General features: G+C 42.5%; 1 protein-coding gene across 4 annotated transcripts in view; it reads right to left on the reverse strand.

Annotated features, from left to right (window-relative positions):
* Positions 1–7719: 7719 nt before the first annotated feature.
* Positions 7720–22263, reverse strand: part of LOC139540695 (ubiquitin carboxyl-terminal hydrolase 13-like) — a 60208-nt gene continuing 45664 nt past the window's right edge. For all 4 annotated transcript variants that reach the window (XM_071344564.1, XM_071344563.1, XM_071344562.1 and 1 more), the window contains 4 exons: positions 13699–13868; positions 12119–12320; positions 11269–11353; positions 7720–10849 (listed from right to left, as the gene is read on the reverse strand). In XM_071344564.1, the coding sequence (XP_071200665.1) occupies positions 10753–10849; positions 11269–11353; positions 12119–12320; positions 13699–13868 (554 nt within the window). In that variant the 3' untranslated portion in view covers positions 7720–10752. The remainder of the gene's footprint in view (positions 10850–11268; positions 11354–12118; positions 12321–13698; positions 13869–22263) is intronic.

The raw sequence follows: 22263 nt of genomic DNA on the forward strand, positions 1-22263 counted from the left end.
CAGTCAAAACTGTTCGCTGCTCTGGCACCCCAATGGTGGAACAAACTCCCTCACGACGCCAGGTCAGCGGAGTCAATCACCACCTTCCAGAGACACCTGAAACCCCACCTCTTTAAGGAATACCTAGGATAGGATAAAGTAATCCTTCTAACCCCCCCCCCTTAAAAGAGTTAGATGCACTATTGTAAAGTGGTTGTTCCACTGGATATCATAAGGTGAATGCACCAATTTGTAAGTCGTTCTGGATAAGAGCGTCTGCTAAATGACTTAAATGTAAATGTAATGTAAATGTCAGAGCAAAAACCAAGCCAATACTTTGAGGGAATTGTCTGTAGAACTCAGAAACAGGTTTGTGACCAGGCACAGATCTGGGGAAGGTTACCAAAAAATGTTTGTAGCATTGAAGGTCCCCAAGAACACAGTGGCTTCCATCATTCTTAAATGGAAGAAGTTTGACTGCCTGGCCAAACTGAGCAATCGGGGGAGAAGGGCCTTGGTCACGGAGGTGACCAAGAACCTGATGGTCAACTCTGACAGAGCTCAAGAGTTCTTCTGTGGAGATGGAAGAATCTTCCAGATGGACAACCGTCTCTGCAGCACTCCACCAATCAGGCCTTTATGGTAAAAGGCCCCAACAGCCCGCTTGGAGTTTGCCAATTGGCACCTAAAGGACTCTCAGACCATGGAGAAACAAGATTCTCTGGTCTGATGAAACTAAGATTGAACTCTATGGCCTGATAGCCAAGCGTCACATCTGGAGGAAACTTGGCACCATCCCTATGGTGAAGCATGGTGTTGGCAGCATCATTCTGTGTGGATGTTTTTCAGCAGCGGGGACTGGGAGACTAGTCAGGCTCGAGGGAAAGATGAACAGAGCAAAGTACAGAGAGATCCTCAATGAAAACCTGCTCCAGAGCGCTCAGGACCTCAGACTGGGGTGAAGGTTCACCTTCCAACAGGATAACGACCCTAAGAGCACAGCCTAGACAATGCAGGAGTGGATTCAGGACAAGTCTCTGAATGTCCTTGACTGGCCCAGCCAGAGCCCGGACTTCAACCTGATCGAACATCTCTGGAGAGACCTGAAAGTAGGCGTGCAGCGACACTCCCCATCTAACTTGACAGAGCTTGAGAGGGTCTGCAGAGAAGAATTGGAGAAACTCCCCAAATACAGGTGTGCCAAACTTGTAGCGTCATACCCAAGAAGACTCAAGACTGTAATCACTGCCAAAGGCGCTTCAACTGAGTACTGAGTAAAGGGTCTGAATACTTATGTAAATGTACTAGTTTTCTTTTCTTTTATATAGATTTGCACCAAAAAAATCTAAATCTGTTTTTGCTTTGTCATTATAGGGTATTGTGTGTTGATTGATGAGGAGAAAAAAACGATTTAATCAATTTTAGAATAAGGCTGTAACGTAACAAACTGTGGAAAAAGTCAAGGGGTCTGAATACTTTCCGAATGCACTGCAGTTACTTAGAAGATAAAAAATAAAAAAATTAACTATTGGCTGACCAACTATGTACACTACTGTAGAATATATATTGCTGTGTGTTGAGTTAGGATGCCCAATGACAAAGTCCTTTTTCTAGAACCGTTTACCTTCTCAGGTGTGATGACCTATCAGAACCTAGCATGCTCCAAAATAACTTGAGTATGTTCGCATGCTAGATCTTCTATGATTAACTTTGAATGCCCTTTCATTTTTATGCATGCATTGCGACTCATGAAGTGCTTTCTTTCCACCCTACTTATAAAAACAAAACATATGATGTTACATTGCAATATTTCTACAATGCACTTTCGATCGGCTGCATTTATGAAGTAAACCTACAGGTAACTGCCAAAATAAAGGAAACACGAGTAAATGAGGGATACAAAGAATATTGAAAGCAGGTGCTTCCACACAGGTGGTTCCTGCCTTAATTAAGAAACTAACACCCAAGCAAGCTTAGGGCCATGTATAAAAAAGCCCAGTTGCCCATTATTTTGGCTACCATGGCTAGAAGAGATCTGTTACTTTGAGATCCCTCTTCCAACGGAGCACAGGGGGTTTAAAGGGTATGCCACCAGATCTCAACCTAAATAAACACTTATGGGAGATTCTTGAGCGGTGCCTGAGACAGCGTTTTCTTCCACCATCAACAAAACACCAAATTATGGAATTTCTCATGGAAGAATGTGTCGCATCCCTTTAATAGAGTTCCAGAAATGTGTAGAATTTATGGCAAGGTGCTTTAAAGCTGTTCTGGCGGCTCATGGTAACCCAAAGCCCTATTAATTGGTGTTTCCTTTATTTTGGCAGTTACCTGTGGGTGTGTGTCTATGTACATACATACATACATACATACATACATACATACATACATACATACATACATACATACATACAGTACTGTGCAAACGTTTTAGGCAGTTGTGAAAAAATGCTGTAAAGTAAGAATGCTTTCAAAAATAGACATGTAATAGCTTATATTTATCAATTAACAAAATGCAAAGTGAGTAAACAGAAGAAAAATCTAAATCAAATCCATATTTTGTGCGACCACCCTTTGCCTTCAAAACAACAAATTCTTGTAGGTACATTTGCACAAAGTCAGGGATTTTGTAGGCATATACAGTGGCTTGCGTAAGTATTCACCCCCCTTGGCATTTTTCCTATTTTGTTGCCTTACAACCTGGAATTAAAATAGATTTTTGGGGGGGGTTTGTATCATTTGATTTACACAACATGCCTACCACTTTGAAGATGCAAAATATTATTTATTGTGAAACAAACAAGAAATAAGACAAAATAAACAGACCTTGTGCGTGCGTAACTATTCCCCCCCAAAGTCAATACTTTGTAGAGCCATCTTTTGCAGCAATTACAGCTGCAAGTCTCTTGGGGTATGTCTCTATAAGCTTGGCACATCTAGCCACTGGGATATTTGCTCATTTTTCAAGGCATAACTGCTCCAGCTCCTTCAAGTTGGATGGGTTCCGCTGGTGTACAGCAATCTTTAAATCATACCACAGATTCACAATTGGATTGAGGTCTGGGCTTTGACTTGACCATTCCAAGTCATTTAAATGTTTCCCCTTTAATCCACTCGGGTGTTGCTTTAGCAGTATGCTTAGAGTCATTGTCCTGCTGGAAGGTAAACCTCCGTCCAAGTCTCAAATATCTGGAAGACTGAAACAGGTTTCCCTCAAGAATATCCCTGTATTTAGCACCATCCATCATTCCTTCAATTCTGACTGGTTTCCCAGTCCCTGCCGATGAAAAAACATCCCCACAGCATGATGCTGCCACCACCATGCTTCACTGTGGGGATGGTGTTCGAGGTGATGAGAGGTGTTGGTTTTGCGCCAGACAAAGCGTTTTCCTTGATGGCAAAAAATCGCAATTTTAGTCTCATCTGACCAGAGTACCTTCTTCCATATGCTTGGGTAGTCTCCCACATGCCTTTTGGTGAACACCAAATGTGTTTGCTTATTTTTTTCTTTAAGCAATGGCTTTTTTTCTGGCCACTTCCGTAAAGCCCAGCTCTGTGGAGTGTACGGCTTAAAGTGGTCCTATGGACAGATACTCAAATCTCTGCTGTGGAACTTTGCAGCTCCTTCAGGGTTATCTTTGGTCTCTTTGTTGCCTCTCTGATCAATCTTTGGTCTCTTTGTTGCCTCTGATTAATGCCCTCCTTGCCTGGTCTGTGAGTTTTGGTGGGCAGCTCTCTCTTGGCAGGTTTGTTGTGGTGCCATATTCTATCAAATTTTTTTTTATAATAGATTTAAATGGAGCTTCGTGGGATGTTCAAAGTTTCAGATATTTATACTGATCTGTACTTCTCCACAACTTTGTCCCTGACCTGTTTGGAGAGCTCCTTGGTCTTCGTGGTGGGGCTTGCTTGGTGGTGCCCCTTGCTTAGTGGTGATAAACTCTGGGGCCATTCAGAACCGGTGTGTATATATACTGAGATCATGTGACAGTTAAGTAAAGTCCACCTGTATGCAATCTAACTAATTATGTGACTTCTGAAGGTAATTGGTTGCAAGAATTGATGCTGTTTTGAAGGCAAAGGGTGGTCACACCAAATATTGATTTGATGTCGATTTTTCTTCTGTTCACTCACTTTGCATTTAGTTAATTGATAAATATAATCTATTAACATGTCTATTTTTGAAAGCATTCTTACTTTAAAGCATTTTTTCACACCTGCCTAAAACCTTTGCACAGTACTGTGTGTGTGTATGTATATATATATACGTACTAACGTTCAAAAGTTTGGGGTCACTTAGAAATGTCCTAATTTTTGAAAGAAAAACTACAGATTTTGTCCATTTAAAATAACATCAAAATGATCAGAAATACAGTGTAGACATTAATGTTGTAAATGACTATTTTTCCTCGAAACGGCAGATTTTTTAATGGAATATGTACATGGGCGTACAGAGGCCCATTTTCAGCAACCATCACTCCTGTTCTCCAATGGCTCGTTGTGTTAGCTAATCCAAGTGTATCATTTTAAAAGGCTAATTTCTAATTGATCATTAGAAAACACTTTTTCAATAATGTTAACTGTTGTGCTGATTAAAACAATAAAACTCACCTTAGACTAGTTGGGTATCTGGAGCATCTAGAAATGTCTAGTATTATTGTTCTTGGAAATGAAGGCTATTCCATGCGAGAAACTACCAAGAAACTGAAGAGATCGTGCAACGTTGTGTACTACTCCCATCACAGAACAGCGCAAACTGTCTCTAACCAGAATAGAAAGAGGAGTGGGAGGCCCCGGTGCACAACTGAACAAGACAACAAGTACATTAGTGTCTAGTTTGAGAAACAGACGCCTCACAAGTCCTCACCTGGCAGCTTCATTAAATAGTACCTGCAAAACACCAGTCTCAATGTCAACAGTGAAGAGGCGACTCTGGGATGCTGGCCTTCTAGGCAGAGATGCAAAGAAAAAGCCATATCTCAGACTGGCCAATAAAAATAAATGATTAAGATGGAAAAAATAACACAGACACTGAACAGAGGAACTCTGCCTAGAAGGCCAGTTTTATTGCTTCTTTAATGAGCACAACCGTTTTCAGCTGTGCTAACATAATTGCAAAAGAGTTTTCTAATGATCAATTAGCCTTTTAAAATGACAAACTTGGATTAGCTAACACAACGTGCCATTGGAACACAGGAGTGATGGTTGCTGATAACGGGCCACTGTTACGCCTATGTAGATATTCCACTAACAATCAGCCGTTTCCAGCTATAATAGTCATTTACAACATGAACAATGTCCACTGTATTTCTGATACATTTTTATTTTAAATGGACAAAAAAAATTGCTTTTCTTTCAAAAACAAGGACATTTCTAAGTGACCCCAAACTTTGGAACGGTAGTGTGTGTATGTATGAATATATATAGTATTATTTTTTATTTTATTATTCAGTATATATTGTACACAAGATACAATAAACAAAACATAAGAGTAGCGAGCTCAAACAGAGCAGGCCTTTCCCACACCCACTGTTTCGCTAAATGATTCAAACACTTTGGTGACAGACAGTTGTATTACCTTTAACTCGCTCACGCATGTGTATAACTGAACGACCACAAACCTCCCTGGTCAGTACAATAGCATAAGACCAACAGTTTGTGATTGCTCTGTATCTTGTGTACGATACATTTGTCAATTATCACCGTTTTGACCAACCCATTGTACAATGCTGGTTTACTATGGTATATTTCTGTAGCCGACATACAAGTATGAATAGAACAAATCATATTTTGAATGAAACAAATGACATAAAAATGAAATAATGGAACACTTTATAGTGTATTTGCAATGCATACTACTCTACCGATGATACAGTACCAGTCAAAAGTTGACTCACATACTCATTCAAAGGTTTTTCTAGATTTTTTAAACTATTTTCTACATTGTAGAATTAGTGTTGACATCAAAACTATAAAATAACACATGGAATCATGTAGTAACCAAAAGTGTTAAACAAATCAAAATATATTTTAGATTCTTCAAAAGTAGCCACCCTTTGCCTTGATGACAGCTTTGCACACTCTTGGCATTCTCTCAACCATGTTCACCTGGAATGCTTTTCCAACAGTCTTGAAAATATAACATATGCTGAGGACTTGTTGGCTGTTTATTCTTCACACTGCGGTCCAACTCATCCCAAACCATTCCAATTGGGTTGAGGTCGGGTGATTGTGGAGGCCAGGTCATCTGATGCAGCACTCCATCACTCTCCTTCATGGTCAAATAGCCCTTACACAGCCTGGAGGTGTGTTGGGTCATTGTCCTGTTGAAAAACAAATTATAGTCCCACTAAGCGCAAACCAGATGGGATGGCATATCGCTGCAGAATGCTGTGGTAGCCATTCTGGTTAAGAGTACCTTGAATTCAAAAGAGTTCAAGGTAACAGTTTCACCAGCAAAGCACCCCCACACCACCACCTCCATGCTTCACAGTGGGAACCACACATGCGGACATCATCCTTTCACCTACTCTGCTTCTCACAAAGACACGTCGGTTGGAACCAAAAATCTTACATTTGTACTCATCGGACCAAAGGACAGATTTCCACCAGTCTAATGTCCATTGCTCGTATTTCTTGGCCCAAGCAAGTCTCTTCTTATTATTGGTGTCCTTCAGTAGTGGTTTCTTTGCAGCAATTCGACCATGAATCACGCAGTCTCCTCTGAACAGTTGCTGTTGAGATGTCTGTTACTTGAACTCTGAAGCATTTACTTGGGCTTCAATCTCAGGTGCAGTTAACTCTAACGAACTTATCCTCTGCAGCAGAGGTAACTCTGGGTCTTCCTTTCCTGTGGTGGTCCTCATGAGAGCCAGTTTCATCATAGCGCTTGATGGTTTTTGCGACTGCACTTGAAGAAACTTTAAAAGTTCTTCAAATTTTCCGAATTGACTGACGTTCATGTCTTAAACTATTGATGGACTGTCGTTTCTCTTAGCTTATTTGAGTGGTTCTTGTCATAATATGAACTTGGTCTTTAACCAAATAGCCCTATCTTCTGTATACCACCCCTAAGGAAAGAAATTCCACAAATGAACGTTTAACAAGGTACACCTGTTAATTGAAATGGATTCCAGGTGACTACCTCATGAAGCTGGTTGAGAGAATGCCAAGCGTGCAAAGCTGTCAAGGCAAAGGGTGGCTACTTTGAAGAATCTAAAATTACATTTTGATTTGTTTAATACTTTTTTTGGTTACATGATTCCATATGTTATTTCAGTTTTTCTTCACTATTATTCTACAATGTAGAAAATAGTAAAAATTAAGAAACCCTGGAATGAGTAGGTGAGGTCAAACTTTTGACTGGTACTGTACTTAAACTAGTCAAGCATTAACACCTTTCAGGCATACCGTATATGAACGTTCTTTTAAAATAAACTGTAATAGTCAAAGTATGTATTTTGTTGTATATATTTTATCATTGCATGCCTACCAAGGTTTGTTTTCCATTGTCTTTATGGGTACTTTATGCTGCAGCTCTCCCTTCCTACCACATTATAACTAAACAAAAAACAGTCTTCAATTAAAATTATACATTATGCTTGCTATCCTACTGTTTATGGAGTAAAGAACTAGAGACGCCATGAAATTGAAAACCATTGAGGAATTGTGATGAGGAACCATGGCCAAGCCACACTAGTTCCTCAGTAACAATGCACTAAAATACAGAAGTGTCAAATGTCAAGAAATGTGTAGTTTATTGAACTATGCAAACATACATTACAAAAGTCAACTTTAAATAATCCCTTCAGGGAAACTGTATGTAATAAACTACAGAATGGGAACAAACTTGTTTGCAAAAAAGCAAAGAAATCAAGTAAAAACAGGTGAAGTATCATTGAACATTTAGTTAAATGAAATAAAAGAAAAATACATGTATTGTACAGACCAAATGTCAACTTTTAGTGCACATGCTCACAGTGCGAAGGCGTTTTGTGACAGAAGGTAAACCACTACCTTTCACAACCTCAACAACTAGTGGTGGAGAGGAAGTGACAGATGAAGAGGGAGCTGAGAGAAGACAAAACAGACGTCCTCCATAGCGATCAATTCCACAGTAAATGGAGAGCAAGAAGGTGAGCGGGCACCCTGCCAGTCTAAAACAGCTAGAGTTGACCAGATGGGAGGAACCCCGGTAGAGGACAAAACGGTATAGAACTAGAATGCATAGAACACCCACCTCTCCTCAGCAATCAGACCTTTGTATAATAAATGTAACTACTACACTGACCCGTCAAGGACCAGTAATGACAATCTCAGAATGGGACAGAGGGATTCATTCTATTCTTATTGAATAATAAACAAGTGTGGAAGGGAGATGGCAAAAACAATACTTGCAAAGAGACCATGAGGAATTGCATAGGTAACAGAAGCAATTTATCAAGTAGTGTCTGACAAGGATGGGAGCTCTTCAGGGATCGATTTGAGAGGGGGAATTGTAATCTTCTCCAAAACAACCAAGGGCTCTAGTAAATCGAAACCATTATCTGGTTTCCCATTGTGGGTCTAAAAACACGATTCATCCTGCGCAGCAAGAAAGTACCTTTGAGTTTATATGCAGTTTGAGTTTCTTTCGTCTCACACTGAAAACATTTGCATTGCGGAGTACATGAAACCAAAGGTGCATTATTGCAACGCAAGCACAATCATGTTCTTGACTCTACCAGGAAACCTGCTTTGATGGAATACTGCCCAGGTAAGTACTCAAAAGACAAGAGAAAAAAAAGGGGGGTTTTATATGCGACATTCCAATCCACTACCTTGTCGATATGTAACAGCCATACAATGAACTCTAGGCAACACTGCAGCTGGGTTTTCTACTACACCGGTTGATGAACTGTCTTTGACAGAGTGGCTGTATAGGGTCATGAGAATACGACATAGAAGTACAAACAATCTAAGATGTGACTGTGGTGGACACGAAAAGAATAGTGAGAGAATGAGTGAGCAGCGAGTATGAGTAAAATGGTGAATACAGTATTAACATATACACAACGGTTGGTGTCTATGCACCAGTAGGGCCAGTGTTGTCTCTGATATGTGTTAGAGTTTAGCATTAAAGTCGAAGGGGGGGTTTGGTTGCGAGCACAATAAGGAATACATTCAGCACAGCACCACGTCTTAAAGTACGAGAACACATTGTGAAACAAGTTGTAGGTCGTAACCTACAGTACATGGTGTATGCTCAAGAGAAGAGATTCTGTCCCAGTGCATAGTGCTATAATAATGAGGAAAACACAGATGGCTGTGTTCAAATGCATACATTCTGCATTAAAAAGATGGCGGCATATCGAATATTAAATGCGGTATTACTCAGAGTTTGAGGACTACAATAATTGGCAAACATTTCCCTCATGCATTGTCTGTCCTTCCACAAAATGTAATCATATTAGGCGCGGATACAAATGCCAACCAATACTGTATGCATGCATACACTATGCGTAATCGACATGGTCTGAGGAACACTTTGAAAATAGAAAAGGTGATATAATAGTAGTCATTTTTTGGTTACAACCACATTGGTCACAGGCTTTTACCACATTCAAGAAAAGCAAATATCAGTTTAGGGTATCTGATTCAAGGTAATATATGCTCATGGTTCTATTTCTATGTGAAAAAGCAGGGATATAAAAGTCTGTCAAAGTGGCTTTCAGATTCCAATAAAAATGACATTCTCCTGGTAACTGAAACTTGACTTGTCCAATTGTCACTGTACAGAAAACAGTTTCTCCACTGAAGCCCAGAAAAACCTGCAAATTAAAACCAGACAGGTGACAAATCTCATTACAGGACATCGGACTCTCCAATAAGGATATTACTTATTCAGTATCCATAATAGTTAAGAGCGGGTTTTTCAAATGTTTTTCCCTATTCTGACACTTGCCTATGCTGGCTATTTCTCTGCATTCAATGCCATCATTTTCTATCCTGCATCACATGTTAAGGGTTCCTGATGTCCTTTTAATTCCCTATAGATGCAAAACATTCTCTAATATTCCGTTCTGCATGGCACATGCAAAGCTCCCAGCAGCATTGCGTTTTCTTTTTATCGAGTTCTGCTTCAGAGTTTTTCCAGGGTTAGCAGTGACTCGTGACCACTTTTGGACCATGCCCGACATTTATATAATGTACCACTTCAATAAAAATACTGGCACAGTAGCTTAAGGCATAGAAAATGTATAGTAAGATCTTATATGCTGATACTAGAACTGTGGAGCACTCCCCTCTGTACCTACGCCGTAGACCAGGGGTGTCAACTCATTCCATGGAGGGCCTAGTGTGTGCAGATTTTTTCTTTTTCTTTCAATGCAGATTTTTTTCTTTTTCTTTCAATTAAGACCTAGACCACCAGGTGAGGGGAGTTCTTTACTAATTAGTGACCTTAATTCATCAATCAAGTACAAGGGAGGAGCAAAAATCTGCAGACACTTGGCCCTCCGTGGAATGAGTTTGACACTTGCCCGCAGACAAATAACACGTTTCAATACACACAAGCACACGGGAATCTCGGAGACATACAAAAAGCTAATTGCTTTCCCTTTTGACCGCACTTTCCGGTTGCTCTTGAGTGACTTGGCTGAGTCGAGCGGTTCCAATCTTTTTTTTGGCTGCTCTGGGGTGTGAGTGTTTCCATAATTTCCACTGTGGTCGTCTTCCTGTCTTCTGGTTGTGAGGATGTGGTTCTCTAAGGTTGGAGGGTGGGGGGGGCTTGGTCTAGCTGCTAGACAATCGACGGTAAAAGTAGATGTAGCCCAAGTCTTTTGGAGGCCTTTCTGACAAACACACTTTGTGGTCATTGAAGATCACCCATCTGACGTGGGGGGGAGAAAGAATAACATGGGTAACACATTGTGTTAAAACCTCATCTATACATTTCGTTTCGTCTTGATTTGCAAACGCCACATTGTAGACCACTAATTACAAAATGATCTAAGTCGTCTCTTAGGACAGTGTTTCCCAATCTGGTCTGTGAAGACAGCTAGCCGATCAAAGACGATACTTGATTGACTCCAACACTAGCAAACCCGATTCAACTCGTCAACTATGATCAAGCCCTTGATTAGTTTAAAAATCAGGAGTGTTGGAATAGATCAAAAATGTGCAGTGCAACGGCTGGTGGAAACAGTCTGTCTATACAATTCATTTTTAATCCTTCATTGTGAAAAGGGGATTGTGGTTTAATCATCTAGCAGAGATACATGTAGAGTATGTACATTGTGACCGACTTACCTTCCTTCCTTTTTGATGTGGCATACATAATGACCAGACATCGTGGACGCTCCGATGTGGCTGATGAAAGCAAAAAGCTCGTAACCTGTAAAACGGAAAGTCAAACCAAATCGTTACACAAAGCTACAACGCCCTTGTGAACAGAACAGATGCATTTTGCTAGTAAACCGGTCTCATAACTATCTAATCCCGATCTGATCCTATTCAACCAATGCAGGTTGTAGTTGGAGAGACTGTGGTCCATGATTTGCATTTCTGACTTCAAAATCATATAGGCTGAGACCCTGAATAGAATGAGTCTCCTCAAACACGAAATCTTAAAACAAACATGTGACGTAAAACCGTGTGCTGCCTTCCTTGAACAGGATTGTGTCAGAATGGAAGTGGAAAGAGAAGCCTTTCACAATTGGTGAAAGGATGGTTTCGTTCCAAATGTACCTGCAAACAGCAAGTGTTGCATCATATGGGTGTTAGCAAGCAGTGAGCTTTATATTCAAAGCAGCTTTATAAAACGTTTTATCCAGCTCCTGTACCACATTTGTATTTGTGTAATTATTTTCCTTTTATCACTCCTGTCTTAATCGTTTTGCCCATAATGGTTAGGACTGGGGATGGTGGAGCTGACTCTAGATCAATGTATTTAGCCCAATGGTTATGGTTAGGACTCGGAAGGGTGGAGCTGATCCTAGATCAGTGTCTCTAGATCACAATGGTTATGGTTAGGACTGGGGAGGGTGGAGCTGATCCTAGATCAGTGTCTCTAGATCATAATGGTTATGGCTAGGACTGGGGAGGGTGGAACTGACACTAGATCAGTCTTAGAGGTCAGAGGTCATGCAGAGTCACTCACGCCCGGGTCCGTCTTTGATCTGGGGGCCTGAGGCGTCCTGGTCTGGGGACAGTGTGGAGTCGCTGTGCGTGTTGGCATTGGAGAAGGCGCTGTCGTTGGGCTCCGTGGTGTCGGCCATGTCAGACAGGGCATCGCTAGTCTCCTCCTCTTCCCTCTCCGTGTGGGTGAAGATCCAGTCCAGCGCCCGCTCCAGGTTGTTGTTCTGAAACAACAAATGTTGGTGACACGTCATTTCACAGACCTATTTCAGTGGTTGATTACTGACAGTACTTTCTGGTACTGGTATTTTTTTTTTACACTACTTGCTTGTTTCAATGAATCCGAAAGAACCAAAAAGTCATAATTGGTAGGCTAAATTGTCATGTACAGTAGAATATGCTTCCTCTCTCCCCTAAGTCTTCTCAAATTCAGAGGTCTCAGAAGATGGACAATAATTGTGACTGGCATGCTTCAAGAGAATGTAACAGGATTGACAACATCAAGAGAGCACATGAGGGGGGAATAATCTGATGCCGTCTGCTTTTTCTGGCCATGCCCAGGCAGGCAGTCAGTTAGACAGACAGGCCAGTGAGGTTGAACACTTCCTGCGTGCTCCCTGAGCTATTACTAGAAGACCCCGGAGACCCTCTAATGTTTCACACTCCTACATAACTCACGAGGACCCTGGGCTTTTTTAAGAGGAAAAAAATGGATGGCAAAGGGGTCTGGAGGTGTTAGGAATGGTAAACAAGGAAATCAGAGGGTCTGTTTTCGTAGAGCACGTGGGACCTATTTTATGCTGACAGGGCAGGTGACTGATGAAAAAGAGAAAAAGTCGCAATCTTGAAATAGCAGCCGCTATAATGGAATTCAACGTTTATACTGTATATCGTGGTGTTATACAATTCATAACGGAATTGAATGAATGAGTTGTTTCATTTGAGGTACATTGGAGGAACGCACAAACAGATGCATGAAAATAACTGTGCTAAAATGACTGTGCACGTGTGACACAACGATCTGACTCATAGAACTGAAAAGCTGAACGAGTCTAGCTATGCACCATGTCGGGGCTCGATGCTTGGACTATTTGTAAACAGCATGTAGAACAGGGATCTGAAGCAACCAAGGACATGAAGGGGTTTTTAAAACGGCACTATATCAAGTGAACAAGTAGGCCAGCCAAGTTGTTTATAGCTGAGAGGGCATGATTCTCCAGCACGGATTGGCACTATAGAAAGCCACTCCCCATCATTCTTACATCAATGGTCCAAATATAAATAGCAAGCCAAAATTCTGACAGAGAAATAAAACATATTGGTTAAAAGTTTTTGGGGATATTAACCTACTTAAAACATAAGTCTCCCTTTCCATCTTTGCAAGGTTTTAGCTATAGGAACAGGCTTCGGATGGATGGTTTATTTTCCATATTCCACAACACAGTATATATCTCTACGATAATTCAAATCTGGAAAAAGTCCAATTAAAAACCACCAAAGAGCACTACTCCCTACTGAATGCTTTCTAGGCCAGGACAATATTATTTTTGGTGTTGTTTCACCAGAGTGAGTGTGAGCAGCAGGAGAGAAAGAGCCACTGACCGTGGCTTTTAGGGCCTGGACGGTGTGGCGGCGGGGGAAGCCCATGGAGGTGAGGATGCCGATGCTCTCCTCTGGAGGGTGGTTGTCCAGGGGGGTGGCAGCCAGGCCCGAGCTGGCCACGGAAGGGCCGGGATCCATGAAGGTTGGCAGTGCCAGGGGCTCAGCAAAGTCTGGAAAAGAGTAAAGAAGGAGAAAGCTCTACTGTAAACATGGTTCATGAATCAGTAAATCACCCGTTCAAACAAGGGTCAAACCAGGAAGAGCACACTTAAACAAGGATGTGTTCCTAAGGCCTCATCAGCCTGGTTATTTTTGGGTTATCATAGGCCATAGTCCCCCAATTAATATAGGTCATTGTTAGTACAAGTAGGGCATGCTCAGCTTAAGAGAGCCCGTTTGTGTTGGTCTGCTTATTTGTCCTTGAATCTCTTGGCGAGCTGTAAAGGAGGGGCTTGCTCACTGGGTTGTGTTTGTGAGAGAGAAGAAAAGCCTCTTCATTAGTTATTAGTAACTTTCCAACAATATCACTCTGTATGCAGAAGTGACTATAATATTGTTTAAGACAAACTTATAAATCCACTTACTAAAATATAACAGGGTACAGCAATTAAAAGCAGTAGTTCACAATTTTACAACTAGATTTTAGATGGTTCCTTAACCTGAAGGTAGTCTATGGGCCAAGAGAATCTGTAATCGAGGGTTCCATTTTCACATGCCCCATCACTTCCATTGACTGTTAGCTTGTGGTGACTAAAGTTAGCTGAAGTTTGTAGTGTCTGTTTAAGGAGAACTGAACCCTGGACTACAGTTTCTCCTGGCCCATACACTACTTTCAAGGTGAAGAACCATCTAACATCAAGCTGGAAAATAGTGAACCACTCCTTTAATACAGAGTTTATTAAGCAACTGTAATAAAGCTGAATTTCAGGGAGAGTGCAAAAGAGGCTGGCTGATGCCTCACGCATATTAAAAAGCTGATATGTGACTTCCTAACTGCAATTCCACACAAGCAATTAAGAATTTAGGAGGGACTAAAACAAAAAACAGATGGCAGTTTTAAAAAGTTACTATGGCAATACAACACCGTTCCTCCCCCGTTTTGACCTGATTGGGCCTTAATTGACACAGTTGTTACACACCTGTACAATTTGACTGTGTGTGCTAGTGTTAAATCACATTACAGTCAGGTCCAGAATTATGAATAAAATAAACACTGACCTATGCAAAAAAGGGAGAAATGATATTATACTAATACAATTGATTAGACAAAAGAGATTTAACAAGTAATATTTCTAGATGCAATTAAAGCTGGGACAGCCCGAGAAACCTCCAGGGCTGGATGACATACTAGTTTAGGTATATCAACCCTTTTTTTATGTACTCAGAGGACAGTTTTAGCATGTTTAGCATGTATAAAAATGGTAGATTATCAGATACTCAACCACAAGGTCTGATTTCATTATTACTGAAACAGGACCCAAGTGGTAAATATAAGGATCCAGTCCATTGAAAAAAATGTGAGGCCCCTTACACTCCAGGGTTGTGATGCAAAACATTCTAGCTAAATACATAGTGCATATAATTCAAAAAGGTATTATTGGATATTACTCATCCTACTGTAAGCAGACAGGATTTTTTACATGAATGATACATTGGAGATAATATAAGACAAGTACTGGAAACAATATGAAAAATCAGGAAAACCAGGCCTGGTATTCATTGCAGACTTTGAAAAGGCTTTTGATAAAGTACAACTGGAATTTATATATAACATTTCAATTTTTGAGAATCTCCTATAAAATTGGTTAAAGTTATGTATAATAACCCTACAGTAGGCGTAAAACTGTAAATAATGTCTACTTCTCAGAAAGTATTAAACTGTCGAGAGGTGTAAAACAAGGCAGTCCACTATCAACATATCCATTTATTATGGCCATCGGAATGTTAGCAATTAAAATCAGATCCAACAATAATATCAAGGGGCTAGAACTCCAGGCCTTAAAAACAAAAACATTTCATTGTACGCTGAGGATTCATGTTTTCTTTTAAATCCACAATTTGGATCACTCCACAGCCTCAGAGGATCTAGATCATTTTTCTAACCTCTCTGGACTACATATTGGGTCACAAAAAAAATATATACAACTTTTACAAAAGTGATATTTCAATCCGAACTGGTTCTCGAGCAGATGAGTAAGAATATCTCACCACATGTTCCAGAATAGCGTTTTTCCCTTTATTTCAGATTATAAGCTTCACTTTCGGTTATTATAAAATGAAATCTCCAAAATATTGCTCTTTTTAAAACAAGCCATAGAAAGTTGGTTGCAATTTCAGTTTAATCCACCAGAAAATATAGAACAAATATTACAATAAATATTATGGTTAAACTCAAATATACAAATTGACAAAAAAAATGTTTTGGGATTATTTATTTTTTAAACTGTATAATCTTTGTAAATGATATCATAAATAGGACTCGTGGAGTTATGTAACACATGCAGCTAACAAACATGTATGGAAATGTTTGCTCTACTTAAAATTACAACAAACTGAGGCAAGTGGAAGGGGAAGAAATAATCATTCTCAAAAAGATGGGGATCAACGATATTGGCACCCCTGTTTTTAATACCGTTCAATGCCTCACCTTGCGAGGATAATGGCACAGAGCCTTTTTCTAAAATATTTTATGAGATTGGAGAACACATTGGGAGGGATCTTACACCATTCCTCCATACATAATCTTTACAGATCCTTGATATCCTTCGTCTGCGCTTATGGACTGACCACCTCAATTCAAACCACGTTTTCAAGGGGTTCAAGTCCGGAGACAGATGACCATTGCAAAATGTTGATTTTAACGGTCATTTAACCATTTATTTGTGAATTTGGAGGTGTGCCCTAGTTTATTATATTGCTGGAATATCCACTTGCGGCCAAGTTTCAGCCACCTGGCAGAGGAAACCAGGTTTTTGACTAAAATGCCGTGGTACTGGGTTCATGATGTTGTTGACCTTAACAAGGGCAGCAGGACCAGTGGAAGCAAAATAGCCCCATAACATCAAAGATCCACCACCATATTTTATAGAAGGTATGGGGTTATTTTCTGCATATGCATCTTTCCATGCAAAACCCACCACTGGTTTGCGTGGCCAAAGAGACATTTTCATGTCATCTGACCAAAGCACCGGTTCCAATCCAAGTGCCAATGCCATTTACCAAACGCAGAGCATTTACATTTGTTGGATGACATGAACATTGAGCTCTCTACTAGTCCTGGGAGCCTTGTTAAGGTTGGCTTTAATTCCAGTTTGTCTACAAATTAAAACATCTAAGATTTTACTGAGTTACAGTTCATAAAAGGAAATCAGTCAATTGAAATAAATACATTAGGCCCTAATCTATGGATTTCACATGACTGGGAATACAGATATGCATCTGTTGGTCATAGAAACCTTAACAATAAGGTAGGGGAATGGATCAGAAAACCAGTCAGTATCTGGTGCATTTGCCTTATTTATTTGCCTATTTTCCTAATGCAGCGAGACATCTCTTTCACATAGAGTTCATCCGGCTGTTGATGGTGGCCTGTGGAATGTTGTCTCACTCCTCTTCAATGGCTGTGTGAAGTTGCTGGATAGTAGCAGGAACTGGAACACGCTGTCGTACACGTTGATTCAGTGCATCCCAAACATGTTCAATGGGTGACATGTCTGGTGAGTATGCAAGCCATGGAAGTACTGGGACATTTTCAGCTTCCAGGAATAGTGTACAGATCCTTGCGACATGAGGTCGTCGTGCATTATGCTGAAACATGAGGTGATGGCGGCGGATTAATGGCACGATAATGGACCTCAGGATTATCACCGCCACGGTATCTAATTTTATTGATGGCATTCAAATTGCCATCGATAAAATGCAATTGTGTTCGCTGTCCATAGTTTATGCCTGCCCATACCATAACCCCACCATGGGTCACTCCGTTCACAACATTGACATTTACATTTACATTTAAGTCATTTAGCAGACGCTCTTATCCAGAGCGACTTACAAATTGGTGCATTCACCTTATGATATCCAGTGGAACAACCACTTTACAATAGTGCATCTAACTCTTTTAATGGGGGGGGGGGGGTTAGAAGGATTACTTTATCCTATCCTAGGTATTCCTTAAAGAGGTGGGGTTTCAGGTGTCTCCGGAAGGTGGTGATTGACTCCGCTGACCTGGCGTCGTGAGGGAGTTTGTTCCACCATTGGGGTGCCAGAGCAGCGAACAGTTTTGACTGGGCTGAGCGGGAACTGTACTTCCTCAGAGGTAGGGAGGCGAGCAGGCCAGAGGTGGATGAACGCAGTGCCCTTGTTTGGGTGTAGGGCCTGATCAGAGCCTGAAGGTACGGAGGTGCCGTTCCCCTCACAGCTCCGTAGGCAAGCACCATGGTCTTGTAGCGGATGCGAGCTTCAACTGGAAGCCAGTGGAGAGAGCGGAGGAGCGGGGTGACGTGAGAGAACTTGGGAAAGTTGAACACCAGACGGGCTGCGGCGTTCTGGATGAGTTGTAGGGGTTTAATGGCACAGGCAGGGAGCCCAGCCAACAGCGAGTTGCAGTAATCCAGACGGGAGATGACAAGTGCCTGGATTAGGACCTGCGCCGCTTCCTGCGTGAGGCAGGGTCGTACTCTGCGAATGTTGTAGAGCATGAACCTACAGGAACGGGTCACCGCCTTGATGTTAGTTGAGAACGACAGGGTGTTGTCCAGGATCACGCCAAGGTTCTTAGCACTCTGGGAGGAGGACACAATGGAGTTGTCAACCGTGATGGCGAGATCATGGAACGGGCAGTCCTTCCCCGGGAGGAAGAGCAGCTCCGTCTTGCCGAGGTTCAGCTTGAGGTGGTGATCCGTCATCCACACTGATATGTCTGCCAGACATGCAGAGATGCGATTCACCACCTGGTTATCAGAGGGGGGAAAGGAGAAGATTAATTGTGTGTCGTCTGCATAGCAATGATAGGAGAGACCATGTGAGGATATGACAGAGCCAAGTGATTTGGTGTATAGTGAGAATAGGAGAGGGCCTAGAACAGAGCCCTGGGGGACACCAGTGGTGAGAGCACGTGGTGCGGAGACAGATTCTCGCCACGCCACCTGGTAGGAGCGACCTGTCAGGTAGGACGCAATCCAAGCGTGGGCCGCGCCGGAGATGCCCAGCTCGGAGAGGGTGGAGAGGAGGATCTGATGGTTCACAGTATCAAAGGCAGCCGATAGGTCTAGAAGGATGAGAGCAGAGGAGAGAGAGTTAGCTTTAGCAGTGCGGAGCGCCTCCGTGACACAGAGAAGAGCAGTCTCAGTTGAATGACTAGTCTTGAAACCTGACTGATTTGGATCAAGAAGGTCATTCTGAGAGAGATAGCAGGAGAGCTGGCCAAGGACGGCACGTTCAAGAGTTTTGGAGAGAAAAGAAAGAAGGGATACTGGTTTGTAGTTGTTGACATCGGAGGGATCGTGTAGGTTTTTTCAGAAGGGGTGCAACTCTCGCTCTCTTGAAGACGGAAGGGACGTAGCCAGCGGTCAAGGATGAGTTGATGAGCGAGGTGAGGTAAGGGAGAAGGTCTCCGGAAATGGTCTGGAGAAGAGAGGAGGGGATAGGGTCAAGCGGGCAGGTTGTTGGGCGGCCGGCCGTCACAAGACGCGAGATTTCATCTGGAGAGAGAGGGGAGAAAGAGGTCAAAGCACAGGGTAGGGCAGTGTGAGCAGAACCAGCGGTGTCGTTTGACTTAGCAAACGAGGATCGGATGTCGTCGACCTTCTTTTCAAAATGGTTGACGAAGTCATCAGCAGAGAGGGAGGAGGGGGGAGGAGGGGGAGGAGGATTCAGGAGGGAGGAGAAGGTGGCAAAGAGCTTCCTAGGGTTAGAGGCAGATGCTTGGAATTTAGAGTGGTAGAAATTGGCTTTAGCAGCAGAGACAGAAGAGGAGAATGTAGAGAGGAGGGAGTGAAAGGATGCCAGGTCCGCAGGGAGGCGAGTTTTCCTCCATTTCCGCTCGGCTGCCCGGAGCCCTGTTCTGTGAGCTCGCAATGAGTCGTCGAGCCACGGAGCAGGAGGGGAGGACCGAGCCGGCCTGGAGGATAGGGGACATAGAGAGTCAAAGGATGCAGAAAGGGAGGAGAGGAGGGTTGAGGAGGCAGAATCAGGAGATAGGTTGGAGAAGGTTTGAGCAGAGGGAAGAGATGATAGGATGGAAGAGGAGAGAGTAGCGGGGGAGAGAGAGCGAAGGTTGGGACGGCGCGATACCATCCGAGTAGGGGCAGTGTGGGAAGTGTTGGATGAGAGCGAGAGGGAAAAGGATACAAGGTAGTGGTCGGAGACTTGGAGGGGAGTTGCAATGAGATTAGTGGAAGAACAGCATCTAGTAAAGATGAGGTCAAGCGTATTGCCTGCCTTGTGAGTAGGGGGGGAAGGTGAGAGGGTGAGGTCAAAAGAGGAGAGGAGTGGAAAGAAGGAGGCAGAGAGGAATGAGTCAAAGGTAGACGTGGGGAGGTTAAAGTCACCCAGAACTGTGAGAGGTGAGCCATCCTCAGGAAAGGAACTTATCAGGGCGTCAAGCTCATTGATGAACTCTCCAAGGGAACCTGGAGGGCGATAAATGATAAGGATGTTAAGCTTGAAAGGGCTGGTAACTGTGACAGCATGGAATTCAAAGGAGGCGATAGACAGATGGGTCAGGGGAGAAAGAGAGAATGTCCACTTGGGAGAGATGAGGATCCCAGTGCCACCACCCCGCTGACCAGAAGCTCTCGGGGTGTGCGAGAACACGTGGGCAGACGAGGAGAGAGCAGTAGGAGTAGCAGTGTTATCAGTGGTAATCCATGTTTCCGTCAGTGCCAAGAAGTCGAGGGACTGGAGGGAAGCATAGGCTGAGATGAACTCTGCCTTGTTGGCCGCAGATCGGCAGTTCCAGAGGCTGCCTGAGACCTGGAACTCCACGTGGGTCGTGCGCGCTGGGACCACCAGGTTAGAGTAGCAGCGGCCACGCGGTGTGAAGCGTTTGTATGGTCTGTGCAGAGAGGAGAGAACAGGGATAGACAGACACATAGTTGACAGGCTACAGAAGAGGCTACGCTAATGCAAAGGAGATTGGAATGACAAGTGGACTACACGTCTCGAATGTTCAGAAAGTTAAGCTTACGTTGCAAAAAATCTTATTGACTAAAATGATATAGTACTGCTGGCTGGTGAAATAGGCTAGCTAGCAGTGGCTGCGTTGTTGACTTTGTTTGAAAGTGTAGCTGGCTAGGTAACCTCTAACTGGCTAGGTAACCTCGACAATTACTCTAGACTACACAATTATCTTGGATACAAAGACGGCTATGTAGCCAGCTAAGATCAAACAAATCAAACTGTTGTACTGTAATGAAATGAAATGTAATACTACCTGTGGAGCAAAGCGGAATGCAACTACTCGCTCCAACCCGGAAGTGCGTATCGTAGAGGGAGAGGCAATAGAAGTGTTGTTTCTTGTATTATTGTCTTTTGTGTCTTTAGAGGACTGCTTCACCTTAATGTCCCCTTTCCCTTTTCTTCTGTCCTTATTTTGTCCCACTTTGTCCCTTCTTTGTCCCTTCTTCTCTTCTGCCAACTAGACACTCCTTGTTAGCTAGCTAGCTTCTTCCAGGAATGTCCCTAGCAACTGCCTAGCAACAGGTAAACAACTTAGCTAGCTAAGAAAACGGTATAATTTTATGAAAAATTGTTACTTTTTCAAAAGCCTTTCTTCTTTGTTTGCTGCTTGTTTGGTCTCCTATTCAGTTTGCAGTTTTCTTTTGATTTTTTTCGATGTACTTTACTCTAAAAAAACATTTAAATTTCAATATTTGTAGGAGCTCATCTTTTCAGCTGCTGCTGCTTAATTTGGAACTCCGGAACACTTCAGCATCAGCAAACCGTTCATCCACACGACGCCACACAGTCTGCGGTTGTGAGGCCGGTTGGACTAGATGTCAAATTTTCTGAAATGACGTTGGAGGCGGCTTATGGTAGAGAAATGAACATGAAATTCTCTGGCAACAGCACTGGTGCAGTCCTGCAGTCAAGCATGCCAATTGCACACCCCCTCAAAACTTCAGACACCTGTGGCATTGTATTGTGAGACAAAAATTTCTCAAGTTAAGAGGGAGCGTGCAAATGGCATGCTGACTGCAGGACTGTCTACCAGAGCTGTTGCCAGATAATTGAATGTTAATTTCTCTACCATAAGCCACCTCCGTCGTTTTAGAGAATTTGGCAGTACATCCAACCGGCCTCACAACGTGTTAACAAACAAGCCCAGGAACTCCCACATCTGACTTCTTCACCTGGAAGACCGTATGAGACCAGCCACCCGGACAGCTGATGAAAATGTGGGTTTGCAGAACTGAATAATTTCAGCAGATGAAAGGTTTGTCACATATGCTGAGCACTTGTTGGCTGCTTTTCCTTCACTCTGTGGTCCAACTCATCCCAAACCATCTCAATTGGGTTGAGGTCAGGTGATTGTGGAGGCCAGGTCATATGATGCAGCACTCCATC

The sequence above is a fragment of the Salvelinus alpinus genome, chromosome 16 (genome assembly GCF_045679555.1).
Source record: "Salvelinus alpinus chromosome 16, SLU_Salpinus.1, whole genome shotgun sequence".
Taxonomy (NCBI): Eukaryota; Metazoa; Chordata; class Actinopteri; order Salmoniformes; family Salmonidae; genus Salvelinus; species Salvelinus alpinus.